General features: G+C 42.1%; 1 protein-coding gene across 1 annotated transcript in view; it reads left to right on the top strand.

The window, feature by feature from the left end:
* Positions 1 to 807: 807 nt before the first annotated feature.
* TINAG (tubulointerstitial nephritis antigen) overlaps positions 808 to 25,760 on the top strand; it is a 36,962-nt gene continuing 12,009 nt past the window's right edge. The window contains exons 1-6 of the mRNA XM_064146774.1: positions 808 to 1,180; positions 6,760 to 6,823; positions 7,986 to 8,075; positions 9,386 to 9,500; positions 13,831 to 13,954; positions 16,496 to 16,646. Of these exons, the coding sequence (XP_064002844.1) occupies positions 808 to 1,180; positions 6,760 to 6,823; positions 7,986 to 8,075; positions 9,386 to 9,500; positions 13,831 to 13,954; positions 16,496 to 16,646 (917 nt within the window). The remainder of the gene's footprint in view (positions 1,181 to 6,759; positions 6,824 to 7,985; positions 8,076 to 9,385; positions 9,501 to 13,830; positions 13,955 to 16,495; positions 16,647 to 25,760) is intronic.

The following is a 25,760-nucleotide window of genomic DNA, read 5'->3' as shown; positions in this document are numbered from 1 at the left end:
ACCTAGCACCCAGCCCTAGCCAGTCAACTAGACCATGGCACTAAGTGCCTCAGCCAGGCTTTGCTTGAACACCTCCAGGGATGGTGACTCCACCACCTCCCTGGGCAGCCCATTCCAATGCCAATCACTCTCTCTGCCAACATCTTCCTCCTAACATCCAGCCTAGACTTCTCAAGCATGACTTGAGACTGTGTCCCCTTGTTCTATTGGTGGTTGTCTGGGAGAAGAGACCAACCCCCACCTGGCTACAACCTCCCTTCAGGTACTTGTTAGACATCAATGAGGTACCCCCTGAGCCTCCTCTTCTACAGGCTAAACAACCCCAGCTCCCTCAGCCTCTCCTCATAGAGTTTGTGTTCCAGGCCCCTCACCAGCCTTGTCACCCTTCTCTGGACACCTTCCAGCACCTCAACATCTCTCTTGAATTGAGGGGCCCAGAACTGGACACAGCACTCAAGGTGTGGCCTGAGCAGTGCTGAGTACAGGGGCAGAATAACTAAAATATTGAACTGTCTATATTCTGTATATTCTGAAACCTTCTCCTCACTTGCAAAAGAATGCACCCAGTGTTTCATAATGACAAATGAACAGCTGTGGCTCTGCTTCCAGTATCCCTGGCCAAACAAATCAGTTTATAACATGTCTGACTAATAATTAACAGAGTTTTCCTAGAACACCATAGTCTGCAACTTCTGTTCAGATTTCTTTCTAACTGAAGGTATTACATATGAAGTAAATGAACATTTACTGATAAAGTGAAGCACAGTGAGCCTCTAAAAAAAAAAAAAGGCTGCTAGAGGCAGAAGAATGTGGCTCAAAAGTCAGATATTGCTCTTATATTGCATTACAGCTGAAGTTTGGATGGCAAGGCATATTGACTCTAGAAGAAACTTCTCCCAGGGGCTTTACTCTGTTGAAGATGGCAGCTCTGCAAAGTGGAGCAGGCTAAAAAGGAGTCTCTTTCAGGGAAGGTCCTGCAGGATAAGAGGCTGTTGCACAGGAAGAAATGATGACTGCAGCTTTAACATTGTCTCCAAAGCAGCTATATGTTACTGTGACCAGTTCTGCGCCTCAGTCTCTCCTGGCCCTGTGGACTGTTGTGGTGACTACTGGGAAGTCTGTGACCACCCTGTTGTTGAGCCCACCAGGTCAGATGAGCCTTGGCCACCTCCAGCATCAGGTAGGTGTAGAGAGAATGCTCATTTGACATTAATAAGTTGGAAGTAAAATTATTGATTAGTCTCATTTGCTCATTTGACGTTAATGAGTTGGAAGTAAAATTACTGATCAGTCTTTAGAGTGTACACATCCTAAGAAAGTGACTAAACACATGGTGGCCAAAGACACTGGATATGAAACTGGAGTAAGATGTATCTTTTCTGTTGTTTTCTTTCTCTTTGGGCACATATTTCTCAGAGATAACCTCAGGAGACAAAATGAGTGTACTTTCAATAATTAAAATAGAGCTTCACAGATTAATATGAGATGAATAGCAAGGTCTAATATTTTTTTTTTATCTGACAGTACAAATAAATCACCAACAAAACTGAGGATTGTCCTGAGTCTTACTGCTCTGATGTGTCCTGGTTTTGATCCAGCAGAGCTTTCCTGTGAGACACTGGTTTTTGTGCAACTGCTCAGGTGCATTGGTTGGTACACAAAGGGATGCTGCTAGAACAAGGATTTCTGGCATATATTAGTTTCTCTTGTGGTGGAAGTTACTCCAGGACTGTTTATGCTCAGTCTATGTGTTTTACAACTAGAGATTGCAAAAAAACATATGGTGCTCCCTTAGTTCCCACACAGGCCAAGTCTCTACTGGTGGGAAAAGCTTAGAATTGTGGATTTTACAGACTACGTAGCTTCATATTATCAGTAGACAAAGTCAACCTGAAAATGTGGGGACTGTACCAAACTTTCAAGAAATCTAAGATAAACCCAACCAAACACACACAGACACAAACACCCCACTCCTACCAAGCCCTTAAAAATGAGCCATTCCTTTTCAATACCCCTGCTGTTAGCCTTCCAACACTCAGACCACAAGCTCTTCAGGAGGCAATGCTTTTAAGACAGGCATGCAGCCAAAAGCTGATAAGTAGGAGTGACAGAAATGCTGTGTAATAGATTTGATTTTCCAAAGTGTTTCTAATCAACTAAAGGAATGTTTTTTTTTATGAGTTCTGTAAGCAAAGACTTTTGTTTCATGTTTATTTGGTGCAGTGATGTGTGTTATTTCCAACAGATCAGGGGGTGGTTGCTATAAGCTCTTGAGTAAACGTTTAGCAGTGTTTCTGCTCTAGAGCTGACAGCCTGTGGGTCAAAGGCTGGCAAATTGTTTCACGGAGATGAATCACTACATGCACGTGTGTTCACTGTTTTGTATCTCCTGGACTGCACATACCTGCCAGAGGGAGCAATTATATTTACTCTATTTAAGCTCCTTTATTTGACCCGTGGGTGATTTTATGTCTTTTTTATATCTCACCTCAAAATCAAAAGGTCTAATCCATAAAGTGCTTCTCAGATGGAAAGTCTGCAGCTTTTAAAAATCTGTTTATTGGATATTTATTACATAAGCCATTCAAAAGGCAGAAGGAGAATCACAACACAGCTGAAATACAGCAGAAGGGGCAAAAAATATGCTAAAGGAGTTATCTAGAGCTGAAATATGAGGAATAGGCAAAAGCAAGTCTAACTGGAATGGGAAAATCTGTTAAAAAGAAGAACTGAATAGCCAAAGATTAAGCTAACTATGAAGCATTTTCATAAATTAGTTTATTAGCTGCCTTGTGGTAACTGAGACTATGCTGCTGTCTTGGGCTGAGAATTGGTTAAGCGCTAGAAGCACATATACAACAAAATACTTTTCACCTGAAAGAGTTTGATTTGTTGGTTGCCTGTGGTTTTCCTCCCAATGCTTCCTGAGTCATATTTCTTTAAATAAACCAAGAAACTGAAGGGCTTTATGTGGGCTGCAATGGGGAGCAATAAAACTGCTCAGTGCTTTATTCCTGGATCCCCATTTAGTCATTCACTTAGTCTACTGCAGCCCTAAGCCACACTGTGACTTATTCAACCACAGCGCACCTCGCTGAGGTCCAGTCTTGATTTAATTCTCTGGAACTGATTTGACTTTGGGTTTTTTTGGTGAAGTTTCAGAAGAAATTGTGCACATCCATGCCTTAGATAATGAATAGACATCCAGGTTGTTATCCTTTTCAATTTTGTTATTAGAAGAACTGTTTGAGTTTAGTTATTGGCTCTATTCATTATTTACATTACCCTTTTGTTTCAATTGCTCTGATGATATAAAAGTCTCTGTCAGACTCTAAACACCAGATCTCATACGTGTGTGGTTTGCTAATTGCTCTTAGACTACACATTCAGGATCTGGCCTGCAAGTGAGTAAATCTAGAGACAATTCACTGACAGAATTATTTGCATCACTACTATTTGCAAATGAAGCATGAATTGGCAGGGTACAGAAACACCTGGACTGAGAAGGAAACCTTCATTTATCAAATGCTCTTCTTTCCAGCTATGATTATCAAATCCTATCATCTCTTTCATAAGAAATCCACCAGGCTGCATATTCACATTAATTAATTTGCCCACTTAATATACAAACATTTCAACCTAATATATTCATGACCAGAAAATCTCACAGTGTTCTCGTGTAAACAGTGTATTTTAGCTCTGCTCTCTGTCCCTGATGCCTCTGGCAGCACTTCTAGCCCTCTAAATTTTCATTTGGTTGGACAAAAGAAATGATATGGATTTAATCTTTGATTCTATAAGCATACAGTATTAGAAAGCTTCTGTCCTTATCCAGGTTTGGTTTTTTTCAGGCATGTCAGCAGGGCTCTTGCGAGGCTGTATCCTGTCACTCAGGCACTGCATCAATACTTTCTTCCCTTGATATATTTGAAATGTCTTGCTTGCTGCCTCAGTGCAGCTGCTCTCTGATGCTGACTTTGTGGCTGGCTGTGAGAAACTATGACACTGAAATAATTTGCTTCAGGTATTCTCTGAAAAATATCTTGGCTTTTGCAGAAGCTGAATTAGAACAGACACTTTGGGCCTCAGCCTAGGCTGACATACCTTACTTAAGTCTGTGCTAGCTAACATAGCTTGGTTTATGACTAACAGGAAAAGATGGACATATAATTAATTCACCAGCTCTAGTCTACCTCTGCACTTTGGTTTGAAATTAACTATGGCTTAGAAGTGTATATTTCTCTTCTGTCAATAAAGGAGCTCAGGAAAAGTTCAGCCCTTGGCTTTCTTCACGCTTATGTTAGAAAAAAAAGTGTGATATAATGCTAGAGCAAAGTAGAATCATAGAATCAAGCAGGTTGGAAGAGACCTTCAAGATCATCCAGGACAACCTAGCACCCAGCCCTAGCCAGTCAACCAGACCATGGCACTAAGTGCCTCAGCCAGTCTGTTCTTGAACACCTCCAGGGACGGTGCCTCCATCACCTCCCTGGGCAGCCCATTTCAATGCCAATCACTCTCTCTGTGAAGAACTTCCTCCTAACATCCAGCCTAGACTTCCCCTGGCACAACTTGAGACTGTGTCCCCTTGTTCTCTTGCTGGTTGCCTGGCAGAAGAGACCAAGCCCCACCTGGCTACAGCCTCCCTTCAGGTAGTTGTAGACAGCAATGAGGTCCCCCCTGAGCCTCCTCTTCTCCAGGCTAAACACCCCCAGCTCCCTCAGCCTCTCCTCATAGGGTCTGTGTTCCAAACCTTTCACCAGCTTCGTTGCCCTTCTCTGGACACTATATTAGTACTATATTAATATGAAAGAGGGCTTAAGCTTTTTGAAAATAGAGGAGAAAGGAGAACTTGGGCATTCTGGGCCCAAAGACATTCAGTGGGAAAGAAACATTATAATTTAATAATAATTATATACACATATTTATATAATAAATAAATTATAATTTAAGAATCATTAAAATAAAATTTTCATAGTTACTAAAATAATTAAATAGTTATTAAATTCTGCAAGTGAAAAATGTTCATTTCTATTTTAATTGCAATTAGAAAATTCTTTTTATTAGAAGTGTAGTACTTTAAAGTGTATTACTGGGCAATAAGCTTATTTGAAGTGTTAATTTTGTTTGCATGTAGTTTTTAATTAGCATTTTAAATTTGTTACTGATTTTATTTACTGTGAATGGTAAGGTATATAGGAGAGATTCTAATACTACAAACTCTGTTCCTGATTTTGTTTAGTAGGAATAAGGTATATGGAAGAGATTCTAATACTACAAACTCTGTTCCTGATTTTGTTTACTATGAATAAGGTATATGGAAGACATTCTAATACTACAAACTCTGTTCCTGATTTTGTTTAGTAGGAATGATAAGGTATATGGAAGAGATTCTGATACTACAAACTCTGTTCCTGATTTTGTTTACTATGAATAAGGTATATGGAAGAGATTCCAATACTACAAACTCTGTTCCTGATTTTGTTTAGTAGGAATAAGGTATATGGAAGAGATTCCAATACTACAAACTCTGTTCCTGATTTTGTTCACTATGAATAAGGTATATGGAATAGATTCTAATACTACAAACTCTGTTCCTGGTTTTGTTTACTATGAATAAGGCATATGGAAGAGATTCTGATACTGCAAACTCTGATCCTGATTTTGTTTAGTATGAATAATAAGGTATATGGAAGAGATTCTGATACTACAAACTCTGTTCCTGATTTTGTTTACTATGGATTAGGTATATAGAAGAGATTCTAATACTACAAACTCTGTTCCTGATTTTGTTTACTATGAATAAGGTATATGGAAGAGATTCCAATACTACAAACTCTGTTCCTGATTTTGTTTAGTAGGAATAAGGTATATGGGAGAGATTCCAGTACTACTAACTCTGTTCCTGATTTTGTTTACTATGAATAAGGTGTATGGAAGACATTCTAATACTACAAACTCTGTTCCTGATTTTATTTAGTAGGAATGATAAGGTATATGGAAGAGATTCTGATACTACAAACTGTTCCTGATTTTGTTGAGTAGGAATAAGGTATATGGTTGAGATTCTGATACTACAAATTGCTTTCATTACTTCAAAGAAACTGGAAATGGATGTTACTGACTTTTGACTAAATATCACACAAAGAGTTAATTCAATAAGGTGTTAGTTTGAGCCTAGCTACAATGTTTTGGTGAGAAGGACTAGATTACAGGCTGTGGAAGGAAAACAAGGCTGATGTCTACCTCACTCTCAGGCTTGCTGAGATGTATAAGAACAAGAATCCAAACATAGATAAGGCATTCTGCTTGGGAGCTCTGAGCTGCATTTCTCTCTAGCCTCTCTGCCGTTTCTCTGACTAATTCACTTTGCTTCCTAACCCCCTGGCCAAACCTCCATTCTTCCTTGGGACTGGGGTAAGGCTGAGAGGGGTAGGGGGAAGGTGAAGGGGCAGTTGGGAGCCCCTCCTGGGGACTCAGGTTTCTGGGAGGGCTGTTGTGTTTCTGTATTCCCTTTTCCCTTGTCTATTTCTGTCTATAACTGTATAGACTGTAAATATCTGCTTGTATATTGAGCTAAGCTGTAAATATAAGCTTCATTCAATTTCCAGAGCTGGCTGAGTCTAGTCTGGGTGATTTCAAAAATGTATGGGGGGGTGGGGAACACCCAAACCATCACAAATAATGAGAGCTTTGAATTAATTCACTTTAAACATGAGTTTATTTTTTTCTTCACACCTATCTATGTTCTATTGACAGGTTGTTATAAAGATGGCCGATATTATGGAGAAGGAACAATAATTAAAGACAACTGCAATTCCTGGTAATGTTTCAGAGAACAGCAAACTGAATTTTATTTAGCATATACCATAAAAGAGGAATTGAGGTAGTGAGCATCCTTAAATTTGCACTAAACATGTCATTAGATCAAAATTGTTGGAAGAGTAGTGCTGGGTTAAGGTGTTGTAGAACTAGATTAGAGCCAACTTAGAAGAGGTGCAAGGGGTCATTGAATCATGGAATCAGTCAGTGTTGGAAGGGACCACAAGGATCATCTAGTTCCAACTCCCCTGCCATGGGCTGGGACACCCTACCCTAGTTCAGGCTGTCCAGAGCCTCATCCAGCCTGGCCTTAAACACCTCCAAGGATGGGGCCTCAACCACCTCCCTGGGCAACCCATTCCAGTGTCCTTTCTAATTGAGATACGAAAACTCCTCCTCGGTGACCTAATTCTGCTAAGTCAATCTACTGGCTCTGACCTGACTCAAAATGGTTTTAGTCTAGACCAGGGCATTGACTTGAATGCAGACAAAGCAAATGTGGTTAAAGTCCAGGGCATTATGTAGGACTCCATTTCTTTGGCATTAGTGACGAAACCTTATATTATTTCATAAAGAAAAAGGATACATTCTACTTATATATGTATATTTATTGAGGAAAAGATGAACTGTTTGAGCTTCCCTTTCTCTCCACTGGTACAGAAGCAGACAGTGCAGGCACAGGAGAGTTGCTGATGGTCTTGGAAGCTGATTGCCTGAGCCACCTCCCCACTTTACCCAAAGAACAGTTCTGCACCTCCAGTCCCATGGCATCCCAGGGGCTTCCAGAAACACTTGTTTAAACAGGACTGGAGCTTGCAGTGCCCTGGTCTTAGCTCAGGGTCCTTGAAGCAAGGTGTCTACAGCCACATGATTCCTTTCTGGGTTTCCAGAGTGACACTTCCTCAAAATATCTCATTTACAGGATATTTGCTTTATTCTCTAGTTTGGTCTGACAAAGACAGAAACAAATGTTTTCAAACAGGACTTTCCCTACAAGCTGTAAACCTTTCCACCTTGTTTCAGTTAGGATTCACTAGATAGTGAGGTAGCAAGAAGTAGAACTGTGTTTTCATAAATGCTGTGTGACATCCATAATGTTTACACTATTTTCCCTCTCCCTCCTGCTATTAATTTTCTGCTGAGTGACATTCTTACCCTTTCAGCAATTGCTTCCACAGCGTCTGGAAGTGTTCAAAAGAAGTGTGCCTCGTTCGCCAGGACTTAATTCAACACATCAATTCTGGGGACTATGGGTGAGAACACCTTCAGTTTAAGGTTTTGTTGTGAATCACTGCACTGGTCACTGTGTGTGTGCAAATTACAAGGCATGCTGTCCTCTTTACCCCTTCAGTCCCCAATAACTTCACTGCAATTTGACAGTAAGTGTACATCTGTGAAGCTTTCCTGAATTTCTGTCAGATTATAGAGTTTTTAATGGAAAGATGCTGAAAAGAGTTGACATCATAAACTGCTATCTAAATCAATCTCCAAATTTAGTATCTCCCCCCCTCCCACAGTAGTTATTTAGGCCATCTTCCTTTATTCTTGTCTTCATTTCTTACTTGGGATAGTTATCATTTCTCTTCTCTCAAGGGCATTGTTCCACATAACAAAAGCCTAGGTAGTGTGGGGAGAGGATAGGATAAATGAGGACCAAGATATCAGAACTTACAGAGTCAGTGTTTCTCTTGCTACCAGTTGTCACTCCTCTCACTCAGGCACTGCAGAGTAGGTAGTGACACCCCAGCACTGAAGCTGTGCCTGAGAAGCTGGCTGTCCCTTTACCGAGACAGATAAAAGAGTCACCTCCCTAGGAGATGAGGTGCTACATCCACTGTGGAAGCCTATCCAATCTGTGACTCAGTGCTGAAACAGTTTGTATTATAGGGGTGACATCCAAACTGAGTTAGGATAGAGAGTTAGGTACCTAGAACCCTTCATCTCTCTCTTGTCAGTGGTAATGTTTGCTGCAGGGTGAGGCTGACTGGTCTGTAGCACCTCTCTTGTTCCCTATGATCTTCCAAAGATGATGGAGAGTGGTAGATCAACATCAGCCAAATCTCTTGGCACTCATGAGTGCACCCCATTGGAGCTCCATGGGGACCCCTTTCTCTCAGTCTGGCTATTGGCTTACAACTCAGGCAGTGTGTGTCATCTAGGATTTCTGCTGGGTTCAACAATGTCTGGCAGTGCACCAGAACTGGAAATCTATGTAACTCACTACATGAAGCCATTAGTTCTCTGTGGGCATCTGGTCTGAACTGTAATCTGAGCATAACATCAAGCTACCAGTAATTGTTACAACTGAGCATCTTGTTTTCAGGTGCTTTGAAGCATTTCATGCTTGTCTTCTGCAGGCTGATAAAATGCTGTGCTCCATCCTACAGAGTTAAGAGAGCATGCTAAATATTTTCTCTTGCATATTGAATACAAGACTATGAAATGTAACTTGTAAGAAACATTTCTGCATGTTATTGTAAGTGGTGCTCCTGCAAAGGAGCAAAGTGCTAACATCAGTTGTATCTCTAACCTGGGTTTTGTTTCTTTTCCATCTGTGAGGAAGATGGAAAGCTGACAACTACAGCCAGTTCTGGGGGATGACATTGGAAGAAGGTTTCAAAAAGCGCCTGGGCACGTTTCCTCCATCTCATTCTTTGTTGAATATGAGAGAAACTCCAGTAAGTAGTTCACTTTAAAAATAACTTTATCAAGTGGAAAAGTAAACATGGAGATTTATAATATTATCAGTCAAGGATCTGACTCAAAATGCTGCGTGTTGAATATGAAGTTCACAGAATAGTTACCCAAGCTGTTTTATGTTAGATTCAGGCTCAAGTATTGGGTCCAGTACCTGGGTAACAACCCCGTGACATGCTGCAGGCTTGGGAGAAAGTGGCCGGAAAGCTTCCTGGAAGAGAAAGATCTAGAGATGATCAACAGCCAGCTGAAAATGAGACAGCAGTGTGCTCAGGTGGTCAAGAAGCCAAGAGCTCTATCAGGAAAAGTGTGACAAGCAGGATCAGGGAAGCGATCATGGCCCTGTACTCAGCACTGGTGAGGCCACACCTTGAGTCCTATGTTTGATTCTGGGGCCCTTGCTATAGGAAAGTCATTGAGGTTCTGGAGTAGGTCCAGAGAAGGAGAGCACAGACGGTGAAGGCTCTGGAGAACAGGTCTTATGAGCAGCAGCTGAGGGAACAGGGATGGTTTAATTTAGAGAAGACGAGGCAAGAAGTGACCTTCTCACTCTCTACAACTCTCTGAAAGGAGGTTGAAGTGAGGTGGATGTTGGTCTTTCCTTCATATTAAGAAGTGATAAGATGAGAAAATTGCCTCAGGTTGTACCAGGGGTGGATTATATTGGATGTTGGAAAGAAATATCACTGAAATGGTTATCAAACACTGTAATAGGCTCCCCAGAAGGGGGCTTGAATCCCTATTCTCCTTGGAGGTGTTTAAAAAGTGCACAGATGTGATGCTAAGGAGTGTGGTTTGGCACCAGACTTGTTAGTGTGATAATAGCTGATGGATAACTTGATGACTGTAAAGGTCATTTTTGACTGAAAATATTCTTTGATTCTCCTTGACGGTTTCTCTGTTCTGCACAAATCAGCTACCTCTGCCAGCACAGTGTTTGGTCAGCTTGCTCAGAATAACACTATGGAGACTTGTCAGGGCAAGAAGTTGACAGAAATTAAGCTTTGGAATTTGGCTAGACTACTCTTCACAGCCAAAGAAGGATCAATTTCAGTAGAAGATGGCAAGTCAAAATAAGGCAATGACATAAAAGAGTTGAGAGTCACCGTCCCTGGAGGTGTTCAAGCACAGCCTGGCTGAGGCACTTAGTGCCATGGTCTAGTTGACTGGATAGGGCTGGGTGCTAGGTTGGACTGGATGATCTTGGAAGTCTCTTCCAACCTGGTTGATTCTATGATTCTATGATTAAGTAACTCATTAAAAACAACAACCAACCAAAGTGAAGGTACACAATACACAGTGACTGTTCCTCTGATATATGGCTTTTCACAGCAAAAACCTCAGCAGTTGCATGTTTTCCTCTTACAAATGAAAGCCATCAATGCCCATTTTATCTTCACAGAGCAAGTGAAGTTCTTTTTCCTACAGTAAAAAATATAATAAAAAACCCAAACCAAGCACCCCCTCTCCCCCCCTCCATATAAAACATATTGCTTTCCCTCAGAAACTCTGCTTCCACATTTGAAAAGTCAGTAATCTTTTTTACTCTGCCTGGCCATTTAGCTTGTCTGAAGAAGTCAATTGAAGTACAAGTGGGATTTTTTTATGTTCCCTTTTCTGTTTTGGCCAGACTGCTAGCTGCACTGCAGAGAATACATATGAAGCTTTAAAAATAGCTTGCCAGTCATTTTACTGATTGCATTTTGCTGTCTGATGCTGGTCCACAGTGCATACTTTGAGAACTAATTGTCTAGCCTTACTATTTGTCACAGAACAGTAGTGCTTCTTGAGACCAGAGCAGCAATTACTCAGACAAAAAAGCTAATGTTTCTGGATACAGCTCAGTCTTGCATCTCTAAATGGCAAGATTGAGAGTTAAGGAGGAATTTGTTCTGGAGCTTACAAGACAAGGCTACAAAATACATTGGCAGTAGTTTAGCAATGTGTAAAAGTCACACACTGTCTGAGACCAAAGTTCTGGTTAGAATTTGGCTTTTCTTAGCCACCTCATTTGCAACTCTGCAAATGCTTGCCCATGTAAGTGTTCTGACCACCTTTGCCAAATTCTGCTTCTTTGCTTGCTGACAGTGAGTTGTCTCCTCCAGAAGAAGCACTATTTGCCTGGGATTTCACTCATATGATCCATCTTCATGTTAAATCTTGTGTTTGTGCTTCCTTATTAACCGCAGATATAATGATAAGTTAGCAAGTGTGGTTTTCTGTGTGTCATTTGAGGTGGCAAGCCCCATATATCTAATAAGGTTTTGACAGAAGCAGACTTTTGAAAGTGATTGGTCAAAATATTCAGCTCAATATTTTAGCAATAGTTAAAAGATCACTGCCTTGTTGTGGCTGGGAGTAAAGCTTGCAAAAACCACTCAAGAGACTTAAGGCTTGCAGTGTACTTCAACAGCGTTCAGTACTCACTGCCTGCATCTAGTATAGGAACCTGGAAGCATTTGAGACCTACTGGGTCTGATCATATGAAAAGAATGTACCAATCTGTCTGTTTGGATCATATCCTGAGCTTCTTTTTTTTTCCCCTCACCCACTTCTTGGCTGTGGGAAATTCAGGTGTGCAAGCTGGACAGTGTGCAACGCTGTTTCCCAGTGTAGGCAACAAAGGGATCTAGATACAACCAAATTTGTAATGCATCCTGAATTACTTTGTGGGATCTGGCCTCAAATGTTTAAATCATCGTAGCAAAAGGTATGCAGTATTATGAGTCACACATGCAAGTGCAGTGAAGACACCTAGAATTAAAAGACTAAGTAAATTCAAGTGAAATAAAGGAATTCATCCAGGGCAGGAGACATTGTGCTTAGGGGAATAAGCCTGATTACACGAGAGAAGCGTCAGGGAATGTTTTGCTTAGGAACAGATTGTTGTAATTTGCATATTGTGTTTTCCTCTGGAAGAGATACTATCCCCAGGTTGAGAAAAACTGATAGGATGGATGGACTAATGCTGGAATTCTGCATGGTCATTTCTGTTTCCCTGTGCAGCATTCCATAAAGTTCAACACTAACAAGGAAATGAGTCAATGGCAAATTGCCATTGGAATGGGCTGCCCAGGGATGTGGTGGAGTCATCGTCCCTGGAGGTGTTCAAGAGCAAAGCCTGGCTGAGGCACTTAGTGCCATGGTCTAGTTGACTGGCTAGGGCTGGGTGCTAGGTTGGACTGGATGATCTTGGAGGTCTTTTCCAACCTGCTTGATTCTATGATTCTATGTGTTACACATAGGGCAGAGTATTAGCAGTTGTATCAGGTGGCTCTTGCATATGCAGTTACTTGCAAAAAACTTGGTGGACACAAATTAAGGCTGAAAGATTAAGATGCCAAAAAATGGCTTTCCAAATGGCTTTAGTGATCAGATCATGAATTCTCATCAGCTCAACCTCAGGCTTCAAAGCAGAACAAAAATCTTTCATTCTGGAATGACAGTAAGTCCTGAAGATTGAAAAACCTATGTGTAAAAGACAATCAGTGATTTACTGTACTGGTTCTCCTTCATGGTAGCTAAAATCTCCTACCTACAGCCATGTCTCAAAGAGAATAGGGTAACAGGAACCTAACGTCACTGCTGTTTGTATGTGAAGGCTTTTCCTAAAGATGCCAACTGGGTGATAAATAGCATGTTTCATAGTGATGTTTCACAAGCCCTGTGAGAAAAGGCTGAGGGAGCTGGGGTTGTTTAGCCTGGAGAAGAGGAGGCGCAGGGGGGACTTCATTGCTCTCTACAACTACCTGAAGGGAGGTTGTAGCCAGGTGGGGGTTGGTCTCTTCTCCCAGGCAAGCAGCAACAGAACAAGGGGACACAGTCTCAAGTTGTGCTGGGGGAAGTCTAGGCTGGATGTTAGGAGGAAGTTGTTGTCAGAGAGAGTGATTGGCACCTCCACGTCCCTGGAGGTGTTCAAGCAAAGCCTGGATGAGGCACTTAGTGCCATGGTCTAGATGAGTGGCTAGGGCTAGGTGCTAGGTTGGCCTGGATGATCTTGGAGGTCTCTTCCAACCTGGTTGATTCTAATGATTCTACAAATTGTTTGAGATAAAAATCAGAGACAAACGAGACAAGATATTCAGGCTAGCAGTTGCAGAGCTCAACTCTCCATCTCAGCTAGTGGGCTGTCAGAACCTCCCTGCTCCCATGGGGTCCAGTGCCTCGTTAACCACCACAGGCATACTCAGGGAGCCACAAATGCAAATATTTAAGCTTAAAAGTTAAGATTTTTTTTTTCTTTTAATAAGGTAAAATTGCCAATAAAATCAAGACCTGAAGCATCTACAGCTCTCCTACATTTTGTTTTAGGGAATCTCACTTCCAAAAGGAAAGTTTCCGGCATTTTTTGCAGCCACTTATGCATGGCCTGAGTGGATTCACGATCCTCTGGATCAGCGAAACTGTGGAGCATCTTGGGCTTTCTCAACCGCAAGTAATGCATTTGTCTCCTTTAAAAAACATCCCTGCTGTTAGATGTGTGAGGAACACTCCAACTGATCTGTCAGGAAGTAATTACAGCTCATTGTGTGCTTTTTGTCAGCAGATGAGAACACTGAAAATTGATACAGGCTTCCCTCCAACTTGTCCCAAAGTCTTAAAGAGTCTGAGCTGTAGAGCTTTGTTTGCTTTGCCAACATATGGAGATATTTTTGGTGACAGAAAGTAGAAAATTAATTGCTTAATGCACTATATGGTAGAGTGACATTTGAGAAACCTGCATCCCTTGCTTGCACAACCACATTTGACCTTAAAGCTTATAACATATTGGCTTTATATTTTTGGATAGCCATGTATACATTTATGCATTTGCCATTGTCCAACTCTTGCCTTTCAAACAAATGAAGCATCATCTTTTCAATAACTTTCTGAGAAGAAAACCCTTTAACTGCTTAGATATGTGTGGGAGAAACTACTTTCAAATTCTCTAAACACAGAAATGTCAGTAATGCAGTTCAACCTCATGTGCTAAACATTTGGTTCTATGGAAAGTGGGCAGAATTGTTCGTGCCACATTCTCCAAAGCTGCTACTGTTATGGTGATTTCTCTCATGTTGCAATAAATATTAGTGAATATTGGGATATCCAAAGCTTAAAGAAAAATAACCAATATTTATTATTTGATCTGGCCAGTAGATCCTCACAGCTGCAGGTTTCTGCAACTGCTTCTTTAAACCACAGCTGTAAGAAAAGGAGAGAATTCAAGTCAGCTTATCCTAGCTCCCTGCCAAAGCCAGACTGCATATACTCTGTTACCAATGTCTTGTGGTTTGAAAAGAGAAAACCAAGAGAGCTTCTAACAAGGTCTTGTGGTTTAAAAAGAGAAAACCAAGAGAGCTTCTAACAATGTCTTGGTGGTTTCAAAGGAGAAAACCATGAGAGCTTCTAACAAGGTCTTGGTGGTTTGAAAAGAGAAAACCAAGAGAGCTTCTAACAATGTCTTGGTGGTTTCAAAAGAGAAAACCAAGAGAGCTTCTAACAATGTCTTGGTGGTTTCAAAAGAGAAAACCAAGAGAGCTTCTAACAAGGTCTTGGTGGTTTCAAAAGAGAAAACCAAGAGAGCTTCTAACAAGGTCTTGTGGTTTAAAAAGAGAAAAGCATGAGAGCTTCTAACAAGGTCTTGTGGTTTAAAAAGAGAAAGCCATGAGAGCTTCTAACAATGTCTTGGTGGTTTCAAAAGAGAAAACCAAGAGAGCTTCTAACAATGTCTTGGTGGTTTAAAAAGAGAAAACCAAGAGAGCTTCTCACAGCTTTCCTGACAGATTACTCCGGAGATGAACAGAGCTCCCCAAGGGACTTCTCAGATACTCAGTCTAAATTTTCCCTTTCACAAATTCATCCTTTGATTTTAATTAGCAGAATTATTTCCATTGCTAGCATTTATGAGTTGCCTTGTCTTTTATTTGCCTTGAACATTTTCAACCTGAATTTTCAGTCTCTGTAAGATTGCTACTCAATGGGTAGATAAACACTGTTGTATCATTTTCTTTTCATGAGTAATTCCTATAAGTATTGGAAAACTCTCCAGCAAAAAAGCTTTTACACATGTGAAAATAAATGAATTATCACATGACACCTCCCAAAGGCATAAAGCACAATTGCTGTTAGCTGCTGCCAGCACTGTCTCTCTTCTAAAGCCTTGTCTAAAGTTCACCGAAGTTAGTGGTGATTTTGGTGGGGCTTTGGATTTCAAGAGATGTTTCACATTGATTTGTGAATTCAATAATGAAAAGCTAACAACAATAACAATATCAGTGAAGCTCAAATAAGAACTAGGATTGGGGCTAATTGTTTTGTTGTCACCTGGTGAAGAAGCTTAATTTAACCCACAAGGTGGTTCACCTAGTCTGCTTTTAAATCAGTGCATAATATATCAGCACTTAGAATTACAACTGACTTTGTGTGATAAGAGAAGGAAATCCAATGAATCCCATGTTTACACATAATTATTAGTATTTCATATATTTTTAATGGTGAGATTAATGCTTACTTTCAGTTCTGCATTTTTCTTATCCTGAGATTTTTTTTTTTAATTTTCAAATGTAAGAAAAAAAAACCCAACAAAATAAAATTTCCCCTTTCAAATAGAGGAAGGGAAATTGAAAAGCTTCAGTCACAGAGAGGCAAGGGAGTATCTTCTACTGAAGTCAACCAGAGATGAAGATGCATTTACAAGCGTGGTAGAGACTATCAGACTAAATGGTGTAAATACTGCAACTGCTTTTTAGACATGTGGGACTTTAACCAGCAGTTCTCTGGGTCTATAGTGCTGCAGCCAAGCTGCTCATGATTCTTTGCAGCCCCACAATATTCTTTTAAATTCTTTTTTAAAGTACAGTTTCTATCAGTGTTGCTTTGTAAAGATACCCGCACAGGGAGAAAATACTGAGGCAGCGTTTCAGTCCCTCTTTCATAATCACCAGCATGAAGTCATAATTATTTGCTTTTGATAACAGAACATTTATTTAACAAACAGGTGTTGCAGCAGATAGAATAGCAATTCATTCCAAGGGGCAGTTCACAGACAACCTTTCTGCTCAGAATCTGATCTCTTGTGATACCAAGAATCAACACGGATGTAATGGTGGAAGTATTGATGATGCTTGGAGATACCTAAAAACACATGGGTAAATATTTTTTATCTGTTTATGTTGCTTGTGTTACAACTGAATTACAATTATTTCTGACCTTTCATAGGAGGCATTTAGCTCTGACCTAGGTCAGGTTAACTCTGTTACTTACTTACTCTATTACTCTATTACTTCATTAAGACGATCATTCTTATTTACACCTTCTTTGAATCAACTTCATAAAGATCAGGTACTACAAACCCTTCCCAAAGAAGTAAGTGGAAGGAGGGCTCCCAGTGAGAAAACTCCACAACCACCTAGATCCCATTTAAGCCTCATGACATCTAAATGTTGTCATTAGCTGTAATTCAGCAAGACAAACGAGGAAGGATTTTATTATTACTTTTTTTTTCCATCCAAGGCAATTCCATAAACAGACCCAAACCTTCTATGGTTCTTGGGATGCAGGATCTTCATGTTAAACAACCTTGAGTAAGCAGCCAGTGGTATGAGACAAGATTTTGAATATTCAAAACCTTCAAACGTTGTCTTTCTATGAAGCAGACTGTAATCATCCTAGTCCAAGCTTGTGTCAGGATGCAATAGTCCAAGCTTGTGTCAGGATGCAATAGTCCAAGCTTGTGTCAGGATGCAATAGTCCAAGCTTGTGTCAGGATGCAATAGTCCAAGCTTGTGTCAGGATGCAATAGTCCAAGCTTGTGTCAGGATGCAATACTATAGCAAGGTGTGTACCTAGATCCTTCCTCCTTCAGGTTGAACTAAATTTAGTTAACAGCTCCCAAACATCACATGAACAGCTAGAAGCTTTTTTTAAAAGGCACATAGTATTTTATAGATACACAGAATGATTTAAACTGGAAATAGCTTTTCAAGGTTATCTAGTCCAACATTCCACTCAAAGCCTGACTAAATCTGAAATGGGATCAGACTGCTCAGGCCATGTCTCCAGTCGTATTTTGAGTATCTCCAAGGACAGAGATTCCACAAACCTTCTTGCAGCAGATCATTTGGTTTGGTCATTCTCATTTTGTTCTTATACCTAATGAGCACTTTGTTACAACTTGTGGCTGATACCTTTCAGCTTTTTGCTGTGTACTTCTAAGAAAAGCCTTGTTTTGTCTCTTCTGTCCCCTCTCCTTATGTAGTTGAAGACAATAATAAGATGAAATAGATCCCATTTTAGCTTCTCTTCTCTGGGCTGAACAAATCCATCTGCCTCTGCTCCTCCTTGCATATGATTTATTCAGCCTTCTAAGTGCCTTCTACTGGGGTTGCTCAGTTTGTCAGTGTCTTTACTAGCAATCTCATAACTGAACACATTAGTCCATATGTAGCCTCACAAGTGACAATTTGAGGGGAAGAAACACTTTTCACAATGTCCTGGCTATGTTCTTGCTAACACAACCCAGTGCTGTGTTTGCTGAGAGTGCCCACTGCTGAGCCATGTTCACCATTCTGCTCACCAGGCTCCCAAGTTGTTTTCTGTGAAACTGCTTTGTACGTGATCAGCACCCTGCCAGTGCTGCTGCTTGGGCAGTTCTGGCTTGGAGCAGGGTTTGACACATGTGTCTGCTGAACTTTGTGAGGTTTCTGCCAGTTAATTTCTCTAGTCTGTCAATTCTCTGAATTGCAGTCCTAACCACTCCCCACCAGCCTGTTATCTCCACAAATCTGGCATCTCCACAAATTTACTGAGGTTGCCTTTTGTCCCGCTGTTCACACTGTTAATAGAGGTGCAGAACAGTGTAGCTGCTGTGCTAACCCCTGAGGGATTTCATTAGTAAGCAGACACCAGTCACTTTGACCTCTTGATCTTTCAGCATGCCAATTCAGTTCAGTTATTGACCTTATATCAACCTTATGTCATCCAATAAACTGGAAGAACACCACAGGAGACCATGCTGAAAACATTGCTAAACTCAAGTTGAATGGTACCCATTGCTTTTCTTGTTCTTCTTGGAGCCAGTAATTTCATCATGGTCAGATCATCTCATCATGAAGAAGCATAATTTGCCACAGTAAATCTGTGCTGCCTGTTCCTGGCCAAATACTTGAACTTGATATATGTGGCAATGGCTTCCAGGAGAATCAGAGAATCATAGAATCATCCACGTTGGAAGAGGCCTCCAAGATCATCCAGTCCAACCTAGCACCCAGCCCTAGCCAGTCAACCAGACCATGGCACTAAGTGCTTCATCCAGGCTTTTCTTGAACACCTCCAGGGATGGTGACTCCACCACCTCCCTGGGCAGCCCATTCCAGTGCCGATCACTCTCTCTGGCAAGAGCTGCCTCCTAACATCCAGCCTAGACCTCAGGCACAGCTTGAGACTGTGTCCCCTTGTTCTATTGCTGGTTGCCTGGGAGAAGAGATCATCCCCCACCTGGCTACAACCTCCCTTCAGGTAGTTGTAGACAGCAATGAGGTCTGCCCTGAGCCTCCTCTTCTCCAGGCTGCACACCCCCAGCTCCCTCAGCCTCTCCTCACAGGGTTTGTGTTCCAGGCCCCTCACCAGCTTTGTTGCCCTTCTCTGGACACGTTCCAGCACCTCAACATCTCTGTTGAATTGAGGAGCCCAGAACTGGACACAGGACTCAAGAAATAGCAGTAACCAGTTTTATATACTCTATGACTATATTCTGCTGTTCCTCACATTACCAGAATTCATTTTGCACTTCTTGTTCCACAACAAAATCTATTTCATTTTCATGTACTTTCATGGATCACTAGCTTTGATATATCTGATACTGACAAAGATGTCAGGGGTGTTGTTTGGCAACTTCTTATTTTAGTTAAAAAACCAACCAAACAAAGAAACCATGGAAAGAGCAAAAGGTTGTTAGATGTAATGCATCAAACACCATAACTGACACGGCAATGTGGGGATATAAAGACTGAAGCACTGTGATGTGTGTGAACGCAGTATACCAAGTGACCATTCTGATTTCTTCAAACCTATCAAACCACTTCTGATCTGACAAGGGTTCTGTATTGTGATGGGAAGAATTTACACTGACTGTTTCTCAGGCTGTGTCTCAGGGTTTAAACACTAAACTACTTTTGAGAGGAGACCCTTTGGGTGAGCGATTGCAGTGTGCAGTAACAAGAGTCTACTCAGCAAAGCTCCCACCACCACCTCACGGTGGTCAAGGCAAAAGCTTCATTCATGAAGAAATGAAAGTTACAGCTTAATAATTTAAGCAACACTTTTCTGTAGCTAGAAGAACAGGGCCTTTTAAATCAATAACTTATATTCTTGAGAGAGTAAACACAAGTCTTTGGCACTGTGCTGTTTTCTTGCCTGTCATGCTAAGGACAGGAGCACAAGAATTTGGAGCAGAGATAAGAGATGCATTTTGATTTTAAGAGGAAGGTCCCTCAAAAACACAGCAACAGGACAACCTCCTAGTCTTCTATTCTCTTTGACTGTTATTTCTGCATGGATATAACAGCCCTGAACCCATAGTAAAAAGGTTCTTCCTATATCAGAAAACTGTTCTCAGTTTTTTTGTTCTTTGCTTTCATCTGTGCTTGGTTAGGGTTTTTTGTTTGTTCATTAGGGCTTTTTTTGTTGTTGTGGTTTTCTTTTTTAAGTTGAAGCAATGTGGTTAGTGGCAGTCTTCTGCAGAGGCAGATAAAGTATACAAGAGGCAGCTTATTTCTCAAAAGAAGGTGAAGCAGATTGAAGCTGTGTGAGCACTTGTCTCGGTTCTAGTTACAATTTCCCAGGGACTCAAATATAGTTAATAAACCAAATAGCAATTTGTAGAATGACTTTCCCTCTTCCCCCTTTTTTGTCAGAGAATCAACCAGGTTGGAAGAGACCTCCAAGATCATCCAGTCCAACCTAGCACCCAGCCCTAGCCAATCAACCAGACCACTACACTAAGTGCCTCAGCCAGGCTTTTCTTGAACACCTCCAGGGATGGTGACTCTACCACTTCCCTGGGCAGCCCATTCCAATGCCAATCACTCTCTCTGACAACAACTTCCTCCTAACATCCAGCCTAGACTTCCCCCGGCACAACTTGAGACTGTGTCCCCTTGTTCTATTGCTGGTTGTCTGGCAGAAGAGACCAACCCCCATCTGGCTACAACCTCCCTTTAGACAGTTGTAGAGAACAATGAGGTCTGCCCTGAGCCTCCTTTTCTCCAGGCTAAACACCCCCAGCTCCCTCAGCCTCTCCTCATAGGGTTTGTGCTCCAGACCTTTCACCATCTTCATGGCCCCTCTCTGGATATGTTCCAATATCTCAACATCTCTCTTGAATTTTTTCAAAGAAAAGGAATTAGATGTAGAGAAGGTAAAACACACCCAAATAAATAGTTTCACTTTGATTTGGAAGTTAAAAGAGAAAACTTGAACCATAAATAAAAAGTATTTGAGGGAAGCGAGTTACAGAAAGGTATAGAGAAGGGAAAACAAGATACAAAATACCTACACAACCAGACTGATGGCAATGGGTTTTGTCCACCCTCATGGACTGGTGGCCATGTGGTACAACAAAGAGCAGCAGGAGCAGGAGGGTGGTGCTGTCAACCAGGGAGGTAGAGCAAGAGAGAATCGTACAGGCAGCTCCTCTGTTTTTGTAGGGGGCTAGGGAGGCAGTGGGAGGGGGCTGACCACTGCACCTGGAGTAATGCTCAGACCCACCCCCAGGGAGGTGTCAGGAGCACCTGGGCTCAGGGTCAAGACCACTCCCCCGGGAGGGTTAACCCTTTACAGCACTTCATTATCAACATAGCTGTACCCACACAGGAGCTTGTGCTGATGTACCACAGAGTGTTAGGGGCTGGAAAGGACCTCAGAAGATCATCTAGCCCAACTCCCCTGCCAGAGCAGGACCACTCTTTGTTTTTTTCCACAGTCCAGGTTTTTTTCAATCCTGCATCTCCCCCATCTCCCTCATTTCCTCTCCATCTTCTATTTCTTCTCATCTTCCTTCCCCTCATGTTCCTTCTTTCCTCTCCATCTTCCTTTTCCTCTTATCTCCCTCCTTTCCTCTCCATCTTCAATTTCCTCCCATCTTCCTCTTTTCATCTTCATCCTTTTCCTCTCCATCTCTCTCCTTTCAGCACCACCTTGCCCTTGCACCATATCTGCCCCCTTCCCACCCCACGCTGCATTTTCCCCTTTTCCCCCCAAACCCACAGCACCTGGGTTCTGTTGGAGTCTCCTCCCACCCCAGGTGTGATCACTTTGTCATCCCTGCCCACTCCCCTATTTAGTCAGCCCCAGGAAAGGCAGAAGCCTCAAGGTTGCCCATCTGGGCAGAGGATTCTCCTCCTGTCACCGCTGGTGAGTCCCCATGGTGTGCACTGGGTGAATGGGAGTGGAACAAAAAGGCCGGGGGGCCTGGTGGCCCCCCGGTTAGATAGGATTATGTTTGATGATCAACTCTAACATCACCCACGGGTGCTGGCTGGGCCTGCTGACTTAAACTGAGCTCCTCTGTGTTTAGCTGCTTCTTTCTGCTTGCTTGTGATGAGCTTAAGCACTTGGCTGAACTTGAAGCTCACAAGGGAGTAATATTGCATTGTCATAGAATCATTTTGGTTGGAAAAGCCATCCAAAATCATCAAGCCACACCTTCAGCCCAAGACCATCATGGCAATTAAATCCTGTCCCAAAAGGCTATGGCCACACTGTTTGAACACTCCAGGGATGGTGAATCCTCCACCCTCTGGGCAGCCTGTTGCAATGCCAGACTAGCCTGGCAGCAAAGAAATTGATTTTCATGTCTGACCTAAACCTCCCCTGGCACAATTTCAGGCCATCTTTTTTTCATTCTATCACCTGATACTAGGGAGAAAAGACCAAACCCCACCTCACTGCAACCTTCTTACAGGGACTTGTAGAGAGCCATGAGGTATGCCCTTAGCCTCCTATTCTCCAGATTAAACAATCTCAGTTCCCTCAGGCACTCCTTACCAGCTCTGTTCTCCAAAATCTTCACTGTCTTCATTGCCTGAGCACCCTCCAGCTCCTCGAAGCCTTTCTTGGCATGAGGGTCCCAAAACTGAAAGCAGGATTTGAGGTGTGGCCTCACCAGTGCCCAGTACAGGTGCACCATCCCTCCCCTGCTCCTGCTGGCCAGGCCATTGCTGATCCAGGCCAGGTTCACAGAAGGGGCTGGGGATGCTCGTTCAGTCCCTCTTGTGGTCCCTGTGGAACAGACAGCTCCTCAGGGCTGCTTTGAGTACTACTCACAGAGCTTAAGCAAAGATGGGAAGTTTTTCAACAGAATCACAGAATTAACCAGGTTGGAAAAGGCCTTTGGGATCATAGAGTCCAACCTAACACCTTCTAATTAACTAAACCATGACATTAAGTGCCTCCTTTCAAACAACTCCAGGGGTGACTGCCCCAACCCCCAAGACAGCCCATTCCAGTGGCAAATCACTCTTCCTGTGAAGAATTTCTTCCTAACATCCAGTTTACACCTGCTTTGTCAAAGCTTGAGTCTCTGTCCTCTTGTTTTGTCACTGGGTGCCTGGTAGAAGGGACCAACCCCACCTGGCTACAACCTCTTTTCAGGTAGTTGTAGAGAGCAATAAGGTCTCCCTTGAGCCTCCTCCAGGCTGAGCAACCCCAGCTCCCTCAGCTGCTTCTCATAGGGCTTGTGCTCCAGACCCCTCATCAGCCTTGTTACCCTTCTCTGGACATGTTCAAGCACCTCAACATCTTTCTTAAATTGAGGGGCCCAGAACTGGACACAGCACTCAAGGTGTGGCCTGACCAGTGCTGAGAACAGGGGCAGAATGACCTCCCTTGTCCTGCTGGCCACACTGTTACTGTAATAGACCAGGATGACATTGGTCTTCTTGGCTGCCTGGGCACACTGCTGGCTCATGTTCAGTTGATGTCAACCAGAACGTCCAGGTCCCTTTCTTCCTGGCTGCTCTCCAGCCACTCTGTCCCCAGCCTGTAGTGCTGCATGAGGTTGTTGTGGCCAAAGTGCAGAATCCTGCACATGGCCTTGTTAAAACTCATGGTGTTGGACTGTGCCCATCTCTCCAGCCTGTCCAGGTCCCTCTGCAGAGCCCTCGTGCCCTCTAACAGATGGACACCTGCTCCCAACTTGGTGTCATCTGCAAGCTTACTGATGCTGGACACAATCCCCTCATCCAGATCATCAATAAACACCACAGGACAGTAGGGGTTGGAAGGGACCTCCATAGGTGGAGTCCAAATACAACAAACAGTAGGAGGAGTGTTCCCTGACTGTACAGCACCACAGTGCCAGTGTGACATTGGTGTGCAAAGCAGGCTTTCAAAGTGATGTAAGCCTGGAAAGGCACAGACAGGCCACTCCAGCTCAACAGAGCACCCCTGTGAAATGCCTTTCATGTGATGAGCCAGTAGATTACAATCATTTTTTTTCATTATCCCCATACTCTGCAAGAAGGAGAAAGCACATTGATTTTTCTCTGTGGGCCTGTAGGTTTTCACAGCAAATATTCAATGCTGGTTTACAGCTCTGATTTACAAAGTGTGCTCAGCACAGACTTTTGATAGATTTTCAGGAAAATCAGATGCTGGCCTGAAGAATCCCCTAGAAAAGCTAAGGGAAGACTTTCATAAAACTCAACCAGGTTAGGCCATTGCCAAGATATAATTTTTCAGACTCACTGAGCACTCAATTAGCAGTGAAATCTGCAACAAGTGGAGTTGAATTGCTGTTTATGCCCTCTCTCTTTCTCCCTTTTTCTGTCTTCCTCCTAAAAACCCCAAATCTGTACTCTATTTCTAATTATTCTTAATTTTAGGCAGTATCACAGTATCACACAGTATCACCAAGGTTGGAAGAGACCTCACAGATCATCAAGTCCAACCCTTTACCACAGAGCTCAAGGCATTTCAGTTACAAGCCATAACTTAGGAGGAATCAGTGTGGCTTGAAAACATCTGTGTTATCTGCTATGGGAATGAAAAAAAACTTACAGCTGTTAAGGATGAGGAAAAAATACTTCACGTTCAGGTAGTAAAAATGTTACACATGTGAATGCAAACACTGCTTCTGGTTGGTATGTTGGGCTCTTAGCACTTACAGGGTATGATAAGTATATTACTGTTACTAGTTTTGGCCAGCTTGTCATTAATATAATATGATAACATAATATGTAATATATAATATAGGTGTGGTGATATAATATGTAGACAAATATGATATATTAATAGGATATATTATATGGTTATATAGATATATATTAGATTAATATAGAATCAACCAGTCCAACCTAGCACCCAGCCCTAGCCAGTCAACCAGACCATGGCACTAAGTGCCTCAGCCAGGCTTTGCTTGAACACTTCCAGGGATGGTGACTCCACCACCTCCCTGGGCAGCCCATTCCAATGCCAATCACTCTCTCTGCCAACAACTTCCTCCTAACATCCAGCCTAGACCTACCCCAGCACAACTTGAGACTGTGTCCCCTTGTTCTGTTGCTGGTTGCCTGGCAGAAGAGACCAACCCCCACCTGACTACAGCCTCCCTTACCAATATCTGTATATTAATAATGCTAATACAGTATATGATATTAATAACATAATATTTCAGATTATGTTCTTATCTCACAATTCAAACATATAAATAGAAAGACCCCACAAGAGTTTTCATTAACCAAACATGTAAACACAGCTTCAGATGAATTCTACCAAGGAATTTATGAGCACACTGCAAACTTTCACTGCTTCTCCCTGGATGCTGCTTGCTTTTTTGTATGCATATCTCTGTGTGTTTGCATGAACATATTCACCTTTATTTGTCTTTTTCCTTCTTGACTCTTTTGGTAAGGACTTCCTATTGTTTTTCATGCTTACTGTTGTGGTGATGCTTCACCATATACAAAGTTGTGTTCCAGCAAGAAGTTGTTGAATTATGTTAATTGTGACTGCAGAATTGGTTAGTGAAAGAATTAAAATGTGACTCTTAATTCAGAATGAGTTGCAGAGCTCCAATGTGCCAGTACATCATTTGGTGCCTCACTTCTAAGGCAACAGAAATAAGACTCATCCATGCAGAAACTGTGACAACTCCAAGTGGGACAATCCAACTGAAAACAGCAGGGGAAAAAAATACCAATGCCAGGAATTAATTTCTACTCTCTTGTCTCCCTCTGAGGTGTTTCTAAGTGCGCTGGAATAGG

Source organism: Pogoniulus pusillus, chromosome 7, assembly GCF_015220805.1.
Source record: "Pogoniulus pusillus isolate bPogPus1 chromosome 7, bPogPus1.pri, whole genome shotgun sequence".
Lineage (NCBI taxonomy): Eukaryota > Metazoa > Chordata > Aves > Piciformes > Lybiidae > Pogoniulus > Pogoniulus pusillus.
Note: the sequence above shows the minus strand (reverse complement) of the source record. Positions and strands in the feature narration are given on the sequence as shown.